At 39.3% G+C, this 24,453-nt stretch overlaps 1 protein-coding gene across 1 annotated transcript; it reads right to left on the bottom strand.

The window, feature by feature from the left end:
- Nucleotides 1–3,585: 3,585 nt before the first annotated feature.
- YWHAQ (tyrosine 3-monooxygenase/tryptophan 5-monooxygenase activation protein theta) lies at nucleotides 3,586–16,418 on the bottom strand. The gene is made up of 6 exons (XM_014073079.2): nucleotides 16,219–16,418; nucleotides 14,337–14,713; nucleotides 6,056–6,179; nucleotides 5,740–5,903; nucleotides 5,068–5,163; nucleotides 3,586–4,603 (listed from the first exon to the last, which is right to left on the bottom strand). Exons 2-6 carry the CDS (start codon nucleotides 14,628–14,630, stop codon nucleotides 4,544–4,546), a joined length of 738 nt encoding a protein of 245 aa, XP_013928554.1. The 5' UTR covers nucleotides 14,631–14,713; nucleotides 16,219–16,418; the 3' UTR covers nucleotides 3,586–4,543.
- Nucleotides 16,419–24,453: the final 8,035 nt, after the last annotated feature.

Genomic DNA, 24,453 nt, shown 5'->3' with positions numbered 1-24,453 from the left:
CATCTTATGGATGATTCCTGTTTTTTTCCTTCTGAGGCCGCTGGCGCTTTTGGTTCGCTTAGGATGTTTTGAAGGGCTATAGGTGGCTTGTGTGCTACGCTGATTCCACGTGCTTGTAGTGTTTCTCAATGTATGGCAGGAAGTTGAATAAAAGTGGCAATCATAGCAATGGCAGTTAGACTTCTATACCGCTTCATAGGGCTTTCAGCCCTCTCTAAGCGGTTTACAGAGTCAGCATATTGCCCCCAACAACAATCCGGGTCCTCATTTTTACCCACCTCGGAAGGATGGAAGGCTGAGTCAACCCTGAGTCGGTGAGATTTGAACCGCCGAACTGCAGTCAGCTGAAGTAGCCTGCAGTGCTGCATTTAACCACTGCGCCACCTCGGCTCTCATTACATCATTAATGTATAGCGTTCCGATCACTCAAATGAGAGATATAAACGAGACTGGAAAAAATGGATCGACTATATACAAAATAAATACGGGACCAAGAAACTCCAGTTAGCCTATGCTTAAGATCAGAAATGATTTAAATTGTTTAAAGTTAGTTCAGCAAGAAGAAGCTAAGGTCAATGTAGAATGTTATTAATTTTTTATTTTTTTCTCAATAGATTTTAGACTGTGTTTGTTAGAAACCCATACCGTGTACAGGTTCTGGGAAGTCGGGGGGGGGGGGGGAAGATGGAGGGGGGTTGGGGGAGAGGGTGGAGGGAGGGAGGGGTATATATTAGGCTAGACAAGAATTTGGTGGTAAACTAGAATTATTTTGATATACAAGAAATTGTACTTCGATGTCTTACTGATTGAGGGAACATGAAATGTTTGCCTTAAAAGAAATAAAACTTTTGAAACCATTAATGTATAGCGTTCCAAATCTAATTACAAAGGAGTTACAAGCAAAAACAGCAGGCCTAAAGGTTCAAGTCACTATCAGTATTGCGTTTTAGGAAACAGGTTCAAGGACTATAGAGTCCCTATTCCATACCAGAATACTGAAGTATCAGAATACAGGAAATAGCAATCATGAAGCAGATATGAAGCTTCTAACCTGGGCTAGCATTTTGCAAAAGGAATCTGTTGTACTAGGAATTTTTGGTGTAAATTGATTTAATGGAGAGCAGAGGTTAGAAAAAATAATAATCTTGACTTCAAATTATTTCTTAGTATGTCAGAATAATCTGGCCTGGAATAACGTGGCATTTTAAGGACTGCGGTACAGCTAGTCCTTGACTTACAACAGTTCACTGAACTGTTATAAACAGCACTGAAAAAAGTGATTTACGGTCATTTTTCACACTTACCACCATTGCAGCATCTCTATGGTCACATAATTAAATCCAGATGCTTGACAACTGGTTCTTATTTACGATGGCTATAGTATCCAGGGGGTCACGTGATCAACTTTTGCAAGCTTCCGACAAGTAGTGATTGGGGAGATTCACTTTAACATCCGTGTTACTGATTTAACAACTGCACTATTTCACTTAAGAAATGTGGCAAGTAAGGTTGGAAAGGGAGGAAAAACCCACTTAACAAATTTCTCTGTCAACAACATAAATTCTGGGCTCAACTGTAGTCATTGTAGAACTACCAGTACTTGTACTGTACTTATGTGCCCCACTTCTATTTATAAAGGTAACTAAGCAAATAGATCTACTTCTAATTTGTATCATAAAATTTAAAATCATATTTCACTACCAATAATATTTGCCCCTTAAATATGATCCATCATTTTGCTATATCCAACCCAATGTTCAATGAAATACTCCCCAGAGTTCAAGTGGCTTCTTTAATTTGGAGAAAAAGGGAGATACAAGTACTCAGTTTTAAAGAGATAAAAAAATCTTATGAGACAGGCTACATATAGTATTAGTGACAGTAGGATTCCTTAACAAACTTTTTGCTAGTAATCTCATAATTGAAGTCCTTTTGGCTTTTAGCCGAGATGGCTAAAATATCAGCATATCTTAAAGATCACTCAAATGAGAGATATAAACGAGACTGGAAAAAATGGATTGACTATATACAAAATAAATACGGGACCAAGAAATTCCAGTTAGCCTGTGCTTAAGATCAGAAATGATTTAAACTGTTTAAAGTTAGTTCAGTAAGAAGAAGCTAAGGTCAATGTAGAATGTCATTAATTTCTTTTTTCTCAATAGATTTTAGACTGTGTTAGTTAAAAATCCATACCGTGTACGGGTTCTGGAAAGTCAGGGGGGGGGTGGAAGGAGGAGGGGGGTTGGGGGTGGAGGGAGGGAGGGGCATACAAAAAAAATTGTACTTCAATGTTTTAATGATTGACGAATGATGAAATATTTGTGTTTTTTAAAAGAAATAAAACCTTTTACAATAATGAAGTCCTTTTGGGCTTTACCCGATTAAGAGAATTGTTCTGATTGATCTCCAGCCCTGGCCTAACCAAACAAATGATGCTGTGGTCCTGCTGTCAGAATGCTTGAAGGCTGTAAAAGGTCTGGATGAGGAAGAACCTATCCATCCATCCATCCCTGGCAAGGTGGACTGGCTAAGGGATTTGGACACACACAGACCCAGGTGATACTGTTCTTTAACTCTGAATGAGCTAGTCCCGTTTCTCCTCCCCCCCCCCTTCCAGGTCTGAGCCTATATGCAATGTGTAATTTGGGAGTTCTCGTGGACTTATAGCTCCTGCTCGAGGAGGGGGTGGCATCCATGGGGGAGGGAGGCTTTCGCAGATTTGTCTACTGTGCCAATTGTACCTTTCTCTGGACCAGGGAGCCTTGCTCATGGTCACTCATGCCTTGGTCTCTTCCGGTTTGGATTACTGTAATGCCTTCTTCTGGACTGTCCAGAAAGTCAACTGGTCCAGAAGGCAGCAGCCCGCAAGTAATGGAAAACCCTTGGTTTGCCCATTTAAGACCTCTGTTGTTTTGAACTGAGCTTCCAGATTTTTTTCCTAGGTTGCAATTTAAGGTGGTCTTCACCTTTAAAGCCCTATAAGGCACAGGGCCAGGTGATATGCAGGCATCTGTCCTGATAGGATCAGCATGTTGCTGGTTTCTTCCCTTAAATATTGCTATCTGGTGGGAGCTAGCAAGCATGCTTTTTCCATGGTAGCCCCTGCCTTATGGAACACTCTGCACCACTGACGTTAGGCCAGGCCTCTCCCCTCCAGGCCTTCCGTAAAGCTCTCGAGGCCTGGTTTTTCTTTTCCCCAAGCGCTAAGGTAATGTTAGGTGACTGCACATCATAAGCTTCACTTGGTGTCAAGTTTTGTTTTAATGTGGTTTTGCATGCTTTTTCAACTTTCGTTTGGGAGCCATTCAGAACAGATTGCAACATGAATGGCTATAAAAATGTTTGAAATAAGCAACAGGGCAATGGAAACAACAAATATTCCTAAGAACGTTCTCAAAATATTGAGATGAACAAAGGTTGATATCACTGAATTTAGGGACTGTTGAATTGTTTCGTCCCCAGAGTTTATGAAAAGAATATAGTATAGGTAATTTGTTTTTTACTTTCAATTCAGCAGTCCAGCTTGTTAAATAAACAACTGTATTTTTTAGAGAAGCTGCATGCAAATGTTACAAAGCAACATTTTATGGTTTATAAAATGTAATTTTATTTAATGTTATTTTGTTACATAGGGCATTAACATTTTCACAAGGCTTTTTTGGGACTACAATCAATGATTAGCAACACACAATAGTGGTCCATCTACCTACAGAACAAATCACTGGACGAACTTGACACCTTCATACATGTGCACAAATCTGCATGGAAAAGTTTTATACTTGGACATGTGACCACTTCCCCCATTCCAGTGTTAAGAAATGACATGCAATTTAGTCTGCCAAAAAGGCACTCCCTGTTTTCTGGCAGTAACATGCTGCTTCTAAGACATAATCAAGTGAATACCAGAACTACAAAGGCAGGAGTGTGATATTTTATTGGGAGGGGATAGCAATTGGACAGCAGCAACTGAAGAGTAAGAAGAGTCCCTGTATTTAAACACTCAATAGCTCCTGCTGTACACATATGTAGGAAGCCACACTACTATGCTTTCTATGTAGCCCAATATTCCCAGATCCTACAGAAAGGAATTAACAATAGCATGTAAAAATCAAACCAAGTAACCCCTGAATAATAAGGGAATGTGAAGAATTGTACTGCACAAAACTCTTTAGTTGCATTACCCAAACGTGTGTGTCTTTTTTGTAATACCCAAACAATTGCTTGAAGGACCTGGTTCAGATTCTTTAAAAAAATACCAAATAACTTTAGTCTGCTACTTAAGTGTTTGGAAATTATTTGTTTATATGAAATTTAAGCCAGTATTAATACTTTTCTACAGCAGTAACCGCACACCAGGAAGGCCAAGACAAACACAAATCAAGGAATGGATTTTTCCCAAAGCTGCAGTGTGAAAAGACTATAAATTGATTTCCATACATATGGATGGGTTCTCTTTGCTATAGGAAATCCAAGTGGAGCTATAAGGAATGAGACGTGTAAAAAGATTTCTTGAGGAGGAGAATGACACTCCAGGTGCAGCTTAATTTTCTGCACCTTCCGCAGCATCACATTCTTCTCCTGCGCTGTCTGATGTCCATAACTAGAAAGACAAAACAACCAGACTGAAGTACAGCACATTCAGTTTAAACATACGCTCATTCTGCCTTTCAGCCTTGAATAGCTACCGGAACAACCTGACTCCTTCCTTCCCCCTCCCCACATATATTGAAATCTTCTAAATGTCAAATAAGTAATGGCAAAGATAACTGGCTTTTTAAATGATGAATTCACACTCCTTTAAATAGTTTTACCTGCATCATGTGAAACTGTTAACATTACTTGTATAATATATGTCTTATATTGACCATTTCTATTTAAGTTTAGCCAAGAAAATAGTCTTAGAAAGACAATATCAAGAATGTATATCTACTTTTATTCCTATAACCAACAGCCTTGGCTTGCAACTATTATTCCTAAAAGTATTTCCCAAAGATTCACAATAAAGAATTGCAAACTTAGATTTTAAACACAGTTATTCTAAGAAAATAAAAAGGCATAGCTTACTGTGAGGTTGTCTCTAAGCAACTGCATGATGAGTGTGCTATCTTTGTATGAGTCTTCATTCAGTGTATCAAGTTCAGCAATGGCTTCATCAAAAGCCTGTAAGAGACACAAAAACCAATCTTAACTCATTTCAAGAAGATCTCCCCAAAGTAAACATTCAGTTAGAAGGCTACATAAGCTTTCTTCATATGTGTATCTTATTTCTTTAATAAAAACTGCTCTGAATATTTAGGAACTAATAATTATTAATACAAAACCTGTTTGATGAAGCTTTCAAGCAAAAAAAAAAAAAGAGGGGGGGAATAGTTAGCCACAATGTTTTCATCTAGACTTTAGACATACTTTAGATAACAAGGCAAAAGAGAGCAATCAGTCCTAACCACTGTTCCCTCCAATTAAGTTTCACTGTGATCAATGAAGGCAAAGATGTAATCTTATATAGAGGCAACTGCATCCTGAAATCACTAAATGAAAAACTTTGAAGAATAATTAAGTGCCCTTTTGTATACTTCACCGTTAACGGGTCTCTGTTTTAACACGTAACAGCAAATCATGGGAAAAGATGCATTACTCTAGGCTATATTTTACAAGAACTATGTTCTCTACATGCAATTCTCATTCAAGAAAATAAGCAGACCGGGACTACAAACGCACACACACAAAACAACTTACTGTCTTGGCCAATGTGCAGGCCAACTCTGGATTGTTGAGGATCTCATAATAAAACACTGAGAAGTTAAGCGCTAGACCCAAACGAATTGGATGTGTAGGTTGCATCTCTTTCTTGCTGATGTCAAATGCTTCTTGATAAGCTGCCTGTGAATTTTCTATTGTTTCTGTGAAGAAAAAGGAAAAATAAGTGAAAGCGGCCTAAAAAATGAGCTAGGACTACTATTATCCACAGAAGCAGGGCCCCTGCCTTTTATAATGGCTTCATACACCTTTGTTCTAACTGAAAACTAGAGATTTAAATGAACACGGGACTCACGTTTCCTGTCGTCTCCACTTGCAACTTCTGCAAGATAACGGAAATAGTCTCCTTTCATCTTCAGATAAAAGACCTTGCTCTCTGGATTAGTTGCATTAGCTATTAAGTATTTGTCCAGCAGTTCCTATCACAATAAAAATGAACACAAAAGTGACTATTTGGTCATGTATCACCTTGCCTGGATTCAGATAAAATTTTACCACCATAAAAGGGTATCACATTCAATTACACGATCACATTAAAAACCGTTTAAACTACTGTACTATGTTGTAACTGGGTACAGTTGCACTTTGGTTAACAAAAAGCCTTTAATAAAAGGAATGTTCTAGGGTTATCTTGCTAATTGTGCAATACTGTGTAAGATATACATTACTTTGCTTTCTAATTTAATTAATAAGTGACTCCCCTGCGTTCACAATACAAAAATAAGAGTTTCTGAAGACTATTGCTAGAGTGACGATTATAAAGGTGGGTGGAACAGTTATTTTTCCAAAATTTCTCCCAGCATTGTTTTTTCTCCCTCCCTCTCTAAATGGCCAGAGAAGGATAGATCAGGCCAAAGCATCTAGTTCTGGGTAGGAAGAGAGCAAGCAGAACACAGTTGACTTAATTTGCAGGGGTAAAAGACAAGAATGGTAACAACAGGCAAACTGAAATGCCAGGGATTGGAACATGAAAACTAATACAAGGTGGGCTTCCTTAAAATCAATACAAGTTATACATAAGCTAAAAATGAAATCCTGAAATTAAATAAGTAGGTACGGATAGTCCTCGACTTAAAACAGATGATTTAGTGACCGTTCAAAGTTACAATGGCATTGAAAAATATGACATATGACTATTTTTCATGCTTGGCAATTGGTTCATATTTATGAACCAGGGTCATATCCTGGGGAAGCCAGATTCACTTAGCAACTACGTTACTAACTTATCAACTGCAGTCATTGACTTAACTGTGGCAAGAAAAGTCGTAAAATGGGGCAAACTCACTTAACAAATGAAGTTTTGGGCTCAATTGTGGTCATAAGTCAAGAACTACCTGCGATGGTGGCATGGCTTGTATTCTTAGCCAATCTATTCTGAAAACTCACCTTCAAGCTTACAAAGGAGTCTTCAAAAAACTAACATTTTTTTAAAAAGCATCATTTTTTGATAATTACCCTTTATATATTTATGTCTAGAGTTTGATGTTAAATGAAAATTTTGTGTCTTAAATGAAAATTTTGGGTCAACTGAAGCAGATTGTCCAATAAAAAAACTATTTTGCAACAAAGATTCTTGAACAGCAATAGGTGGTTCTTTATTATGGTTTGCAAAGTCATTTGAACGTTATATTAATATCATTCTGTACATGTTTATATGCTGTTCTAATCTGTAAGACTCTCCAAGCCTGAAAAACAATATATTGTGTGTGATAACTTGTATTCATGTAGTGTGGAAAGCTGTAGAATTCCTTCCCAACTGAATATGCAAAAGAGATAAAAGATATATAATACCTAGTTTTTTTCCCGCTGGTAAAATGAAACTTCTATCAGAATTTTTATCTTCACTTTTCTAATTTTGACTTAAATCATTCTCTTAATAGTGCAGAAGCATCATGCTGTTCAATGCAAAAGTTATCTGCGGATCTTTCCAGGCAAGAAAGTACAGAAGAGTAGCCAGTTTATTTTGCAATGTTCCAGGTCTTTTCAATTTTGTGTAATGATTTCTCTCAACATTCAGCGATTACTTTGAACTTTTCTATAGTTTCATACATTCGGTTTAAACGTCTTAAATTTAGCTATCTGGGAAGCCTTATACAATTCCCTTTATTAAATTCTTTTGAACTGAAAATTCATACAAATCTGATTTACAATGAAGTATTTCTGCCGACATTGTGCATTCTGAAACACTATGTTCAACTATGAAATGGTGGAGGGGGGAGAGGTGGTTAAATAATATTGGTTAACCCCCTATGTTGCTCTCATTGCAGGATTCAATCATTGGATGGGGGTGGGAGGAGGGTTGGCTGTCAGACCTGGAAGCCACATTAGGCCATGGACCTTCAGGCCTGCCACATTTCGTGCTGTGGGAAAATGGGAGGGGGGATTATATGGAGTGGGTAGAGATATAGTCAAAATAACATTCCTTTCTCAGAGAGTCAAGGCCACACTGCCCTGCACCTGGAGGGGTGTGTGGGGAGTATCTCCAGTTAGGAAGGTGCATTGATTGGGCTATGTGATGGACCTGTGGGTGCTGGGGCAGGGACTTGGACTTTCTTTCGGATGGGGAAAATCTAGAAGCTTTCAGAATGTCTATTTGTGGATCTTCTCTTGATCCTTACACATATTTAACCATTATCTCCCATTTTCCTTTTAGTATCTCTATAACAGTAATTCATATAGCTGTAGCAGCAACTTATTCCCAGTAACCTGATATCTGAAACACTGTTGTAATCTAGCTACATGCTTCATTTTTTAAACAAAAAAATAACCAGTTATAGAACTGGAAAGATCACCTTCGCTTATTTCCAATGTAAAGTCTAAAAATACCAATACATTCTGCTTGTCTTATCTCAATAACTTTGCAGGTTTGATCTGCCACCATTAGGAATTAAATCTCTTGGACTATGACTTGTCATTAAGTCTTTTAGAAAAGTAAAATATGTTGAAGAAAAAAAGTGAAATCTATCCTTCCCAAGTCATGTTCAGGAGCTAGTGATATAATCTCTAAGCATCAAATTTTATTACACTATTAGGAAATATGGGAAATCGCAACCTTTTTTGTAAATTCATGAACAGTATGGGGTTGTCTTCATACTGATGAATGATTATTATTTTTATATAAGCTTCTATGCTGTTTAATTTTCTGTATGTACTACTATACGTATTAAAAACAGCTTCTACCCATAGTTGTCAGACTTCTAAACACAATATAGCACCACAAACAGATTAATATGAATTTCACTGATGCCAGTGTAGTGTGAAATATGTATATACAAGGATATAAAATCATACACCAGAGTAATATACATGTTGCACAGAATATGACATACATATGGAAACGTATGGCTAGTTTTTTTCCTCTAACTACCTGTATATGAATTATTCTTTATATTTTTCATGTTGCCTTGTATTCTTGTATGGACTGCACCAGTAGAGCTAAACCAATTTCATTGTATACATGATGTACAATGACAATAAAGGCTTTGAACTTTGAACTATGCCACATATTGTAATTCTATATACCTACTATAAACCAGATTATTAGCATCATCCCTTGTTAATAGCTTAAAAATCTCACCCAAGATCTCAATAATTTTCTTCAGAAAACTCTCACAGATGAATCAAATTAAAAAAGCAATAAGTACTCTAACAATTGAATTGTGCAATTTACTTTCAAATTTACTCCTTTGAAATAAAGTATATTGCAGCAAGACTTCCTTCCAGGTAAACAGATTCAGGAAGATGATTCAATATTTGGATTGCTGTGTATCTTCATCTAGAACAAACTATTCAGCATTCAAATTTTGTACTAACCAATACTGCATTATGTACCATTTACACCATTTAATATTTTATTTTATTGATCAAGGGAGAACAAGGAACCTTGAAATGCTTGTGTAGCCCCTTCTTACTTCAAACAGCTACATAATTGAATCCTAAATTTCAAATGGCACAGATCACACATTGTCTTTTTTAAGGCCAGGCTCCCCATAAGAAAGTCTCACTGACATATTCCAAGAAAGCAAGAAATGGAGATTCAATTAATTCATATCGTTATTTTGCAGAATCTTTAATGCACGCTAATTTATTTCAAGTCGAAGCCTGAAATATTATTGCTAAGACAAATCACTCATCAAATTAGAACTAATGCCACTACTTTAAACGTCAAAATATCTATACACAGTGGTTCTACCTTACTTTCAACTGTATGTATACATTTAAGTAATGTAAGTGTATGGGCAGATAATGCAAAGAGGAAACATACAGATTAGTTTCAAATCGTGCCATGACCAAATTATAAATTCTGATATTGATAATACTTTGGGGGGATATAACCATGTTAGCACCGTGTTTCTGAATCTAAAAAGCAATTTTGATGCTTTTAGCAAAAAACAAAACAAATAAAACCAAAAACCTTCCCATACTCAAATCTAATTTTCACAACTAGATTCGTATGGGAAATATCACTGGATAATCAAGGTTGTTGCTTTTGGAGAGGGAAACATTTTTGCCTCCCAATACTTCATACAAATGTTAATAAAAGAATGTCTCCCCCTCCACTCAAGGGATTAAGTACTCAATGATTCAGCAATAATAACAACAATCTTTTTTATGATACTTGTTTTGTTTTGTCTATTTTTATTGTTTTGTTTTGGGATAATAGGTACATTGGCTGCTCAGAATTCATAATAAAATGAAGACACATATAATTCTAGGAAATGAAAACAATTTCAAAAATGCTAGTAAGAAAAAAGAACACATTGGCCTCTATGGCTCAAACCTTATAGAGCAGAGACAGGCAATTTAGTGCTTCCAGCTGCTTTGAACATTAACTCCCATGAGACCCAGTTAGCATATTCAAAAACAGAGAAGATTTGAGATAAAAGTATATTCATTACAACAAAATGTCTTGCTACGTTATTCAACTTAACTTTTTAGAGAGATCTATCCAAGGTTATATATCACTTACATACACAAAAAGTAGCAAAGACAATCTACTGGTAAATGTGCTAGTCTGGAAAAAGAACATTCTGTTTTTCTCCCAGAATGTTTCATGTATTCTCCAGAATTCACCACTCTGAGCATCAAGATTGGTTCATGCGATTCTCAAGTACATTACCCAGAATAGGAAAAAAAATAATAGTGTTCTGGATGGGTATAGGAGGGATCTAAATATAACTTGCCAGGGCATATTATACTATAGAAACTTTGTTTCTATCTGCTTCTATCTATTATGTCTTGTCTGTTACATGTATCTATCAAAATCTGGGATACAGCCCCAGAGTGCCTCCAAACATTAGACTATAAATTGTAAATTTGAATGTACAGAAAAAAGGAATAAAATAAATAGGAAATAATAGTCTGTATTCAACTTAATTTCAAATTAAATTGAATTTAGTTTTTTTTATCTAGCCTCACCAACTTGAATTTCAGTGCCTTGGACATTATACAAAGGCCAAAGTAAGTTTCAGTTTATAAAATACATGGTACTGCTATATTTCAAGTTCCAAGATTTTGTGAAGTTATTTTTTTTTAATTGAACTGGTTAAATTTATTTACCAGGTTGAGACAAACTAGAAATGTGTTTATTATTCTGCAAGCACCAGAAATAAAAACTATTCCTCAGATGTAGATCGAAATTAAATTTATCTGAAACAATGCTGGACAAAGACAGTCTTATATGATCTATTCTTTAAGTCCCGAAAATCAACACTGAAATCTCAGAATACAAGAAATAATATGAAAGACTGTGAGGAAGGTAGATAAGCAAATACTGTCCTGCACTCCTACCTCCCCAGAAAAGCTTCAAAAGATTTGATTGTTTTACAAATCATCTGCAAAGCTTGCTGTAAAATATTCCTTCTAGTCAGCCTGGATCTTATCAAATGTTTCAACCCAAACACTTTAGCATTCTTTTGCAATACAAAATTTGAGCAAATGTCTTAGCAATACTAACGTATTAACACGGGAATTATGCTTCAAAAATTCAACTCATATGTCCTACTACTGTGTTCTACATTAAGTAACTAGGTCAGTGATGGCAAACCTTTTTGGCACGAGTGCCCAAACTAGTACATGCTTGTATGCAGAAGGCATGCACTGGAGCGCTGGAAACCCGAAGACCAGCTGGCCGGTGCGCATGCATGTGCCAGGATCCAGAAAAGCAGTTGCTGATGGCACGCCCACTTTCAGAGAGCGCTCTGCGGGCCACCTCGCCATCACTAGAAGTAGGTTGTTTCAACCAAAATTCATTATGATATCAAAGAACAAAGCATTCCTATGTGTATTGTATCTCAAAACTAAATATTTATTGGATCTGAGCATGATAAGCAAAGTTATCCATAATGGTTATAAGCTACAATTTCTTTTTTGGAATGGTTTTACAAATTAAATTCGTAGACAAATTTATAGACAAAATCTTTGTGTGTCCATTTCCTCTTGGCCAATAAAGAATTCAATTCTACTCGATTCTATTTCATTCCATCCCATCCCATCACTGTAAGATTCATTAATTTTGTTTAAATACATGAACATTTAAAACAGATTATATTGAACTGAATTATATTACTTGATATGTTCTACAAACCTGAACAATCCTATATGACGTGTACAAAATGTGTTGCTAACTATAATTGTAATCTGTCATTAGGCAAAGATAGACTAAGTACATTAGTGTGAATGACTTCTTTTCTAAGGTTTAGACTTCCTAAGCAGTTTATACAAATCCAGCTAAGTAGTACTTAGCTGATCCTGACTGATTTAACCCGGTAAGTGGAATCAATTGGATAGAATTTGAATGGAAGACCATCAGGAAATTTCAGGATTTAAGTCCCCATTATATATATACACTACATAATGGGAATTTTAAAAGTATCCTAGAAGAAAACAGTGGCAAAACATTTGTGTCAGACTTTTATATTCCCCAAAATGATCTAATGATTAAAAATGTCAGATAAGCTAGTTATTTCAAGCTGGAAAAAAATAGAAATGTGCTTGTGTTAAATAAGTTAATGGCACATAACAGAGATGACTAAGGATTGGCTAGGATTCAGAAAGTTTCAACAGATACACCCAGGAGCAAGAACTTTCCCTGTGAACTTTCCATTTTCTTTCTAAAGCAGATTAAATACCATAATCAAACTATTTTTAAAATAAACTTATTTCTGAAATGTTCTCCTACATGGGGTGAAATGCTGGGGTTTTTTTGGGGGGGAGTCATTTTGGAGCAAGTGTCAACAGCATGCATTTTTGTTGCTGCCACAAAATTACATGTGCATTATAACCAATATATGCTGAACAGGATCACAGAAGCACTTTTGCACATTTAAGGAGAAAAGCATTTGTGTTGACTGATTGAATTCTATCAATCAGACCACCAAGTTAGAAATTAGATACTTTAATGGAACTTACATGTCAATAAAATAAAAATGAATAAAAATTGTTTTAACTGTAAACATATTCAGCTGAAAATTTCAATAAACATAAAATGCAAAGTATTTTCCATCTGAAGCACCAAAAATATAGGTTAGCCCCTATGTTTTTGGACAAAGAATATCAACTTCCAAGAACCCTTTGACACTGTCACTAAAAACTAGTAGTACAATTTTTTTTTACCACATTGAGGTAGGAGCACAATTAAAAGGTAGCACAAACACAATAGATTTAATAGAATTTCAAGAACAAATCACACCCAAATTATGGGAAGTTTAGGTAAAACTGTTCGTCTCTCAAAAATATTCAGTTTGCCCAGGATTAACCAAAGCACTTACTACTTTATGTGTGGGTGTGCCTCCAAGTCAGTCTGTTAACTGTCCTGACAGGTCCATGTAATCTTCTTGGCAATATTTTTGGAAGTGGTTTGCCATTACCACTTTCCTAGGGCTGAGAAAAAGTGACTAGCCCAAAGTCACTCAGGCGGCTTCCATGCCTAAGACTAGACTACAACAAAATATTCTGGTTTTTAACCTGGCACTTTAATCCACTGCACCAAACTGGCTCTAGTTAATTGCTATACAAGCAGGTTAAAACTTATACACTATTTAAATATCCTAAAGTGATTTATCTGATTCATCTCTATTACAATTTATCAAAGTGCTTAGTTAGTCACAAATACACTAGCTACAGAATATCAAGTTATTTTTGGTCAGTTTGAGAAAGTATAAATCAGTTCTTTCTACTATTCTTAGCATTAATGTTTCCATATTCACTCAATTCTAGATATAAGAAATGTTATCTGCAAGAATAAAACAGCTGGTTCATTTTCAAATTTATCAAAAGAAACCCCTTTCTTTATTCTGCTACATATTATCAGGATCTTAATTGTGAATAGGATGACTTAAGTATAATTTAATCAATGCTTTTCCTACAGTAACTTTTCAGAATCGAAAGACTCCTCAGTGAAAACCTAGTTCTGTGTTTAACAGTACTTTGGTCATCAAATTCTTAGATTTATGCTACAATTTTTATGAGTATCCCAGACAAATGCAATTCATTCTTCCACTAGACATCAGCCTCTAATCTAATCAAAATTTTATTCACATAAAATCTGAAAACCAAAATGACCATAGCCAACTCACCAAAACGGTAGTACAGATGGACTTGAGCTCAGATTCTACTTTCTCTCGATAATCCTTGACCAGTTGCATTTTCTTATCATTGCCATCCGTTTTCTGTTCAATGCTGGAGATCACCCGCCAAGCAGAGCGCCGCCCCCCAACGACATTCTTATAGGCTACGGAGAGAAGGTTGCGTTCCTCATTGGATAATTCAGCACCTTGCTCTGTCACTGCCTTCATGCAGGTTGCCATATCATCATAGCGCTCTGCCTGCTCAGCCAGCTTGGCTTTCTGGATCATCTCGGTCTTTTCCATGTTAAAGACTGCAGTGGCCTGAGCGGTAAGGCAACTGATTTAGGAGGAAAGATGACCTGTATCGAAGTACGGTTGCTCAAAACCTGAAAAGATCAAAGAAACACCCTTAAGTCTGTGGGGTTTTTTTCCTTAGGGGGGGGGGGAAACAAAACCCTTAATGTTAAGTACAATATACCCAACATGGATTTAGAATAGAATATTTTTTTTTATTGGCCAAATGTGATTGGACGCACAAGGAATTTGTCATGTACATAAAAAGATAACATTAGATTTTTTTTTATTGGCCAAATGTGATTGGAGGCACAAGGAATTTGTCATGCACATAAAAAGATAACATTTATCAAGGATTTTAGAATTTAAAAAGTCAGACCAATAGAGGAAAGGCAATGGGTTTAATGAGGCGAAGTAGGAAATAAACCACTTAAAATTCCCAGCTTGCAAACCAACCCCAATCTAGCAAGGAAAAAAAATGCCATTGGTCTACCAGAAAATAACAGAGAGACAAAAGCAAATAAAATAAAATAACGATTGTTTGCTTCCCCCTATTCCAAAGATAATGAGGGGTCGTGTGAACGAGACACCCGAAATGGTAGTCAGAAATAAAAGACTCCTTATAGTTCGACACACTCAAACTACCTGCAAATTCTTCCCCACAAGGTTCCTTCTCTCTCCCCCCCCCACCCCAAATCCCTAAATAAGCATTTATAGTGTCGTTTTATGGGGAAACGTCCAGAGGGAAACCCCGAATAAGCGCGATTTAAGGACTCTAAAGCCGGGGGAGGGAGCAGCAGGATCGCCCGGGCGACCATCTAATGAGTCGGAGGAACGAAGGAGGAACGGGGCGGTTCGGACTCTGGAGCCGAGGAGAGATTACGGAACCGCTCGGCAGACTGGCACCCTCCCTCCTCCAGACGATCTTTTCAAGGCTGCAAATACTCCATCCAGCCCCCGCCACCCAGCGGTAGGTGCCGCCGCCGCCGCCCGCGAGGTGAAGCGGCCATAAAAATATATATATATATATATATCCAAGAGTCCCCGAGGGCGCCAGCTTGGCGAAGGCCGGGATACCGAATAGCCCGGAGGAGAACGGGGAGGAGGGGGGCGGGGGAGGCGGAAGCCAAGGGCACAAAAGGCTCCTCGGAAGGCCGCGACGGAAAGCGTAGGGCCATAAAGGCCGGCAGGGAAGGAAAAAACGTGGTGGGGAAGGAAAGGAACCCGTCTTTTTCCTCCCCGGGAAGGCAGCGGGTCGGGAAGGGCCTTTGTCCCCCCTCAGAAGAGGCCAAGCCCGAGGCGGTGAGGTAAAAAGGGCGCCGCCTCGTCACCTCCCCCATGCCGTCCCTTCTCCCGCCCGCCTCACGGAAAAAACCGCCGATACGAAATGGCGGCGTCTCCCCCGCTCTCTCTCCCTTCTCCTTCTCCCTGCGCCTGGGAGACGCCCGGCTTGCCCTCCCGGGCCCTGCGCCGCCCTCCACAAAATGGACGACGCGGCAGAGATTTCGCGAAAGCAGGAAAGGCGCCTCTGAGGCGAGGACGTTCCCCGCTCTTCCCCCCCGGGCCCGAGCCCCCCCCCCGCTTCCCTTCCCCTCACCTCGCTCTCCGCTGAAGCGCTAGGCCGGCCGGCTGGCGCCCTGCTTGGGTCGGGCTTGCGCTCGCTGAACGCTCCGGGGCCGCGCTGGTGGTGGCGAGGCGGGGAAGGAAGAGGAAGAGAGGGAAGAGAAGAAGAAGGGGGGGAGAGAAAAAAAAAGGGCAGCTCCGTTTTTCAGGCGAGAGAAGCAGCGTTGACTAGAAGGGCGTTGGCACAAAGCGAGCCCTCTCCCCTGCTAGGCCCGCGCTCGCGCGGCTTGCGCCTATCAGAGGGCGCCCCCGGGGCCCTCGGCTCCGCCTCCAGCGCCCGCGAGGCCAATCCGGCGTCCCGGAGAGCCGCCGCGAAGGCGGGCGGAAGGAGGGCACAAGTTCGGTTGGCCCGTGGGCCGCCGCAGCTAAAAGGCACGGGGTTTCCTCCAATTAGATCCAGGGTGAGGTGACGTCACCGTCGCCATGGAAATGCTGCTACAGCCACTCCCCCCTTTTTTGCCCCGCCTATCTCTCCCCCCCTTCTCTCTCTCTCTCACACACACGTTCGCGCCTCCAGACGGTGCGGAAGCCGAGCGAGCGAGCGAGCGGGGTCGGTCTCGTGCTGCTGCGGTGCTCGATCCCGACCGCTCGGCGTCTTCTGCAGAGAGATCGGTTGCGGGGTTTGATGGGCTCCTCCCAAGCGAGCCATAGAGAAGGGGATCCGAGTTGCAGGCTTTTAGATAGATAGATGGATGATAGATAGATAGATAGATAGATAGATAGATAGATAGATAGATAGATAGATAGATAGATAGATAGATAGATAGATAGATAGATAGATAGATAGATAGATGATAGATAGATAGATAGATAGATAGATTGATAGATTGATAGATTGATAGATGATAGATAGATAGATGATAGATAGATAGATAGATAGATAGATAGATAGATAGATAGATAGATGATTGATAGATAGATAGATAGATAGATTGATAGATGATAGATAGATAGATAGATAGATGATAGATAGATAGATAGATGATAGATTGATAGATGATAGATAGATGATAGATAGATAGATGATAGATAGATAGATAGATAGATAGATAGATAGATAGATAGATAGATAGATAGATAGGAGAGAGAGGGGGGAAGGAGGGCAGGAGAGAGGGGTAATAGAGATAGAAAGAAAGATAGATAGCTAATGATAGATAGATAGATAGATAGATAGATAGATAGATAGATAGATAGATAGATAGATAGGAGAGAGAGGGGGGAAGGAGGGCAGGAGAGAGGGGTAAGAGATAGAAAGAAAGATAGATGATAGATAGATAGATAGATAGATAGATAGATAGATAGATAGATAGGAGAGAGAGGGGGGAAGGAGGGCAGAGAGAGGGGTAATAGAGATAGAAAGAAAGAAAGAAAGAAAGATAGATAGATAGGAGAGAGAGAGTGAGTGAGTTGCAGGGGGAAAAGTGGCTTAGCGCACCGATGACTCTGACGCAGGAAAGTTATCTCACTCTCCTGCTTTTGCACAGCAACTCTTTATGATGGCTGCTGCTGGGTCTTTTTGCTCTATTGCAGTGTTTCTCAACCTTGGCGACTTTTAAGTCCTGTGGACTTCAACTCCCAGAATTCCCCAGCCAGCGAATGCTGGCTGGGGGATTCTGGGAGTTGAAGTCCACAGGACTTAAAAGTCGCCAAGGTTGAGAAACACTGCTCTATTGTTACGGCCAAACCAGGATGCATTTGATTGAAATCACGAATTCGTGGGAAAAGCCGGTTGAATGGTTTAAATAGTTACTGATTCAGCACATTTCTTTAACCGTTTAAATTAAAAGCGCCCTGGGGTTATTGGATTCCTCCTCCTGGATGGGCATTCCAGCTGTAGAATCTACACTTTTTACAGATAACCAATTTCATTGCATTTAAGTACAGTGCAGCGGTGGGTTTCAAAAATTGTTCGAACCTACTCTGTGAGTGTGGCCTCCTTTGTGGGAGTGGCTTGCCACCCATGTGACCGGATGGGAGTGGCTTGCCGCCCGTGTGACCGGATATGAAATTATGAATTAGTACTTAGGTCGGTCCAAGTAGCTATTCAGAAACTCTGGCATTGAAGCACGCAAGTCTTAAAGCTGTTCAAGTTACAAGATCCTTGCACCCCTAACTCTTTAGGAAAAAAAACTAGGTCTTCAAACCTGACAGCTTTAAGACTTGTGGAATTCCTCCTCCAGTCACATTGGCTCAGGGACTCTGGCATTGAAGCATGCAAGTCTTAAAACTGTCAAGTTACAAGATCCTTGCACCCCTAAACCTTTAGAGAAAAAAACTAGGGGTGTTCAAAGTTGACAGCTTTAAGACTTGTGGACTTCAACTCCCAGAATTCCTCCTCCAGTCACATTGGCTCAGGAACTCTGGCATTGAAGCATGCAAGTCTTAAAGCTGTCAAGTTACAAGATCCTTGCACCCCTAACCCTTTACAAGTGGTGGGTTTCAAAAAAATTTGGAACCTCTTCTGTAGGTGTGGCTTGCTTTCCGGGTCCACTGGTGGAACCTCTTCTAACCGGTTCGGTAGATTTGACGAACCGGTTCTATCAAATAGGTGCGAACTGGTAGGGACCCACCTCTGGTACAGTGACAATAAAGATTATACTTATAATGGAATATAAAATCATGATTCAATCAGATTTTTTTCTTTGGAATAGTTTTCATTTGAATTGAAATGATTAGCATCAACTAATTGGACTTTTCCTTATGAAATCATTAACAATGGAAAACCAGCTGCGGTTCATTTTTTAGTGGATGTTTGGAGAATATCTTTCTTTAAGATGTTCCAAAAGAACAATCATTAGAATTAATTTAGATTTAATTAGATTTTTAAATCTAATTAATTAGATCGGTAGATTGGATGTTATAGCAATAGCAATAGCAGCAGACTTATATACCGCTTCATAGGGCTTTCAGCCCTCTCTAAGCCGTTTACAGAGAGTCAGCATATCGCCCCCAACAATCTGGGTCCTCATTTTACCCACCTCGGAAGGATGGAAGGCTGAGTCAACCCTGAGCCGGTGAGATTTGAACCGCTGAACTGCTGATCTAGCAGTAGCCTGCAGTGCTACATTTAACCACTGCGCCACCTTGGCTCTTATGAATTTCCTATTATTTGCCAACAAACGGTAAAAGTATTTTAACAAAAATCATGACATTTTGTTTAGCTATTTTATTTGTTTATATATTTAAAACAAGCAATTTCAGCCTAGGAAACCTAAAATAGAGGGAGCTGGGGAATTCAATTTATATCTATATTCAACATCTTTAGGCAGTCTTCAAAGAAAGGTAAGTATTCCTACTTTCCCAGTTTCTACATTTCTGGATGAACCTTCCTACTACAATAGCAAAAGTAACTCTTGTACCACTAATAAAAGTTGGAGTATTGTTAAAGCAGTTTCTGAATCCAAATGTTTAATAGCTTCCTCCCCCAATTTCACAACGTGACTCTCCTTAAAATACTGTACCTGCAAGAAATTCTTCAATTGGTTGCCCTTTGTCTTGTGGGAAGTTATCATCCAGCCCTCTCCCAGAAAAAATGAAATATCCTAGGAAATATTGAAAAGGCAGAATGTTTCTCTGGATGTGAAAAGAAGCATATTTTAAAAGACAGAATAGTTTCCTGTAGTTTCCTGCCTACCCCCACTTTGTCAATAGGCCCATTAAGACTAGCCAGGGTAGCCCACTTTACATAATAAAGACTTCAGCAGCAGCTACAGCAGAAAGGCGTGATAATATTGGAACTTTATTCAACTGACCACAAGGCATCTGAGAACTCATCACAGCCTAGAGGGTAGCCCCCTGCATGGCCCCATGGGAGTCTGACAACCAATCAGGATACATTTCTTACAGAGGAACAGGAAACAGAGAGGTGGGACTGAACAGGGTATAAAAAGCCTAGCAAGCCCCTCCCTCAGCCCTTCTCTTCTTCTCCACCAACATTGAAGCACGTGATCCCCTTTTCTGTCCAGGGCTCAAGCCATGTGGTCCTGTCCACCAATAAACCATCTTTCCAAGCAGCCTCCATGCCTCCAGTGTCTTTTTCCCCACTTGGAGCTGAACCCAGAAGGACATTTCTTTCAACAGTCTAAAATGCACTATAAATGGTATGGAAAGGGGTATTGTTGGATGTTCATGTCACAGCTGACTTATTTTCAACTAGAGGTATTAAAGATTAATTCTGATACTAAGTTTTGTAAGTATTAGCAATAAATCAACCTAGAAACTCTGCTTTTTCTTTTTTTACTCTTGTCATTGTCTAATTGTCTTTTGGATCATATTCAATTCTTTCCAAATTTCCACAGATTCAGACATTAAGCAATTGCTTTTCTACACTTTTGGCTACAAAGATAGACTTTTAAATAATGATCGGTGTTTCATATTTCTCTGTTATCTCTAAATTGAAAAAAAAATGGCTCTAATAGATTCAGCTTCCTTCGTTATTGGATGTGTTGTTGGTAAATTTATTTGATTGCACTTAATTTCTTCCAAGCAGCTGTTCCAGTATTGATTGTGAAAAATTTGCAATATTTCTTACAGTAATCTGTCTTTCCGAAGTATTCAATGTTTCACCAAAGGATGCATTAAAGAAGTAATGAAAATTATGCTACAGTTTTTGGAGACTTACTTCCTTTTTTTGTTTTTTAACCTGAGAAAAACTGCATAGAGTGGTACACATTCTTTTGATAGTTTCTTACCATTTTTACTGCTGCTGCTTGTAAATATTTATCAATGTGGGCATTTCTTCATCTCTCTTTTTCTTTTGATACTTCTCCTTAAACAGGTCCTAACAACTTCCATTCAGTAATTTCCCTTATACAGACGGACCCCATCACGGAGATGGCGCAGTGGTTAGAGTGCAGTACTGCAGGCCACTTCAGCTGACTGTTATCTGCAGTTCAGCAGTTCTAATCTCACCGGCTCAGGGTTGACTCAGCCTTCCATCCTTCCGAGGTGGGTGAAATGAGGACCCAGATTGTTGGGGGCGATATGCTGACTCTGTAAACCGCTTAGAGAGGGCTGAAAGCTCTATGAAGCGGTATATAAGTCTAACTGCTACTGCTATAATTCATAACTTTTTTCTTTGCAATTTTATAGGGACCTTATTTACTATATCAGATGAGTTACTTCTCATGTTCATATTGACAAGTTGAAATCGTATTAAATTCATGATTACATTTAGTGACCATTCAAAGTTACAACGGCCCCGAAAAAGTCACTTAATTTTTCATACTTATGACCGTTGCAGCATCTCCATGGTCATGTGATCAAAATAGCAATAGCAATAGCAATAGCAGTTAGACTTATATACCGCTTCATAGGGCTTTCAGCCCTCTCTAAGCGGTTTACAGAGTCAGCATATTGCCCCCAAAAACAATCCGGGTCCTCATTTTACCCACCTCGGAAGGATGGAAGGCTGAGTCAACCCTGAGCCAGTGAGATTTGAACAGCCGAACTGCAGAACTGCAGTCAGCTAAAGTAGCCTGCAGTGCTGCAAATTCAGCTGCTTGTCTACTAGATCATATTTATGATGGTTGCAGTATCCTGGGGTCATGTGATCCCCTTTAGTGACCTGACAACGAAAATCAAACCAGTTTCACTTAACAACTGTGTTGCTAATTAACATAAACAGCTGCAGTGATTCACTCAACAGAAATTTTGGGCTCGGTTAAGGTCGTAAGTCGCGCACTTCCCTGTACTTAAAATGTCAATGAAAATGAGAATAACTATGGTAGTTATTCTCATTGACATTTTAAGGAAATTATTCAAATTTAAAAGCATTGTGACACTTTGCTTTTAAAATAATTTTTTAATCAGACCTGACGCAGACTTGTTAACTGTGATTAGTTTGTGATTCAGTGTGTTGTATAAAAACGAGCAGTTGAAATAACTCAGTAAACCATGGGTTAGAAAGTTGTGCAAACATAGCTGACGATATTGCAGAGGAATGTTTCCCAATAACTGTAATAAGCGAGAATTCTGTTGGAGGATGGTCATACTGTTATTTGTGCAAAAAAGAATTTGCTACCTACCAATACTAGAGTCTTTACCTCCCCCAAAACATTGTGTTTCTGTTACTAATTGAAGGGAGTTAAAAGAAATATCCCGCATACCGTATTTTCCAGTGTATAAGATTTTGAGGAGGCAAATTTTTTTTTTAAAAAAGTTTTTGCATTCTGCAGACCTTCTCCCCCTCCCCCCCCCTTCTTCTCTCAATTCTCAGAGAATTGAGCCTCTGCATTACAATAAAATGATGATCACTTCTTATTTTGGCATATTTGACAAAAGATGAGGCCACCCGGCTTCTATGTCCATCTTGTCAGAAAGGAGTACCTAGCTGACCCTGAAATTTATAGCACTTATACTTAGATACCACTTCACAATGCTTTTACAGCCCTTTAAGCAGTTTACAGGGTCAGCCTATTGCCCCCCCCCCCTCCAACAATCTGGGTCCTCATTTTACCCACCTTGGAAGGATGGAAGGCCGAGTCAACCTTGAGCCTGGTGAGATTTGAACTGCCCAAATTGCAGGCAGCCGGCAGGCAGCAGAAGTAGCCTGCAATACTGCACTCTAACCACTATGCCACCGAGGAAATTTATACTGATTTGGACCTGGAAAAAAGGAATCTTTTTTTTTTAAAGGCAAGGGGAGATAACTTCTGTAACTCTGCCAAGGAAAAGGAAGGGATACAATCACAGAAATTGAGCGTGACCTGACTTACATTTAAGAGGCCCGCCCTGCCTATTAAAAATGTATTCAGAAGGTCCTTTAGCCTATTAATAGTTCTCACTATTTTTTTGGCTTTGTGTTGGAACATGCCTGAGAGATTACTCAACATAGCTGGGAGAGTACTGGTGAACTGCCAGCTAATTGCCTCTTGAATATAGTCCATGGGAAGAGTATTAATTCTTTTTCTTTATTTTATACGGTACACCAATATTTAGCATCCAAACTACACATCAAAGTACAATGCTATCCAAGGCAGATACTTTTCAGGTAATAGCAGTTAGACTTATATACCGCTTCATAGGGCTTTCAGCCCTCTCTAAGCGGTTTACAGAGTCAGCATATCGCCCCCACAGTCTGGGTCCTCATTTCACCCACCTCGGAAGGAATGGAAACCTGAGTCAACCTTGAGCCGGTGAGATTAGAACCGCTGAACTGCAGATAAGAGTCAGCTGAAGTAGCCTGCAGTACTGCACCCTAACCACTGCGCCACCTCGGCTCTAGTCCGGTAAATTTTCCTCCTGTACTGAACGTTGCAATATTGAGTATGAACTTCCACTTATTCATCCTTGTCCAATCTATAGCTATTTTGAGATGCTGTTTAGAGTGATTGTTGTTACAACTGAACCAGATTTAGCATTATTTTTTTAGTATTAAACCATGCTATGTAGCATATTGATGCAGGAGATGATCAGGCTAAGCCCGAAGGAGGGATCTAATGCATCATAAATCATGAGTCCCTATGCCCATAAGAGATCTAAATCCAGCCCACCTTGAATGCCTCTCTTATCTCCCGCTCGTTTCCCTTGATCACCAGTTGGTCAGAGCCGAGGTGGCGCAGTGGTTAGGGTGCAGTACTGCAGGCCACTTCAGCTGCCTGCTATCTGCAGTTCAGCGGTTCTAATCTCACCAGCTCAAGGTTGACTCAGCCTTCCATCCTTCCGAGGTGGGTGAAATGAGGACCCAGACTGTAGGGGACGATATGCTGACTCTGTAAACCGCTTAGAGAGGGCTGAAAGCCCTATGAAGCGGTATATAAGTCTAACTGCTATTGCTATTGCTTGTGGAGACCTTAAGCTTACAATAAATCTTTATACGCATTTGAACTGCCTGAATCTCCTGATTTCCATGGAACTTGACAATTGGGCAGCAAGAGATCTCGAGCATTTTCAGTCCTCCCATCATCTGGACCAGATAAAAAGCCAAAAACAAAGTTATGACATTGTGCTCCATATTTCTGGAACGATGTCTCTGAGCAAGTTCATATGTAGGTCTTCCAAAGCCCAGAAGGGAAAAAATTGCCCTCAGAAATGCCATGTAGGACAGTCCTGAGGGAAGGGATAAGCAGCCTTCAGATACCGGAGTGATGGATCTTAGTATTTCACTTTTATATTTCTATCTGGAAGCAAATGTCTATACATACACTATATTTGCCAAAAGTATTCGCTCACCTGCCTTTACTCGCATATGAACTTACTGTAAGTGACA

This window comes from Thamnophis sirtalis, unplaced genomic scaffold, assembly GCF_051295495.1.
Source record: "Thamnophis sirtalis isolate CommonGarterSnake01/CBP01778 unplaced genomic scaffold, rThaSir2_p1.2 scaffold_16, whole genome shotgun sequence".
Lineage (NCBI taxonomy): Eukaryota > Metazoa > Chordata > Lepidosauria > Squamata > Natricidae > Thamnophis > Thamnophis sirtalis.
Note: the sequence above shows the minus strand (reverse complement) of the source record. Positions and strands in the feature narration are given on the sequence as shown.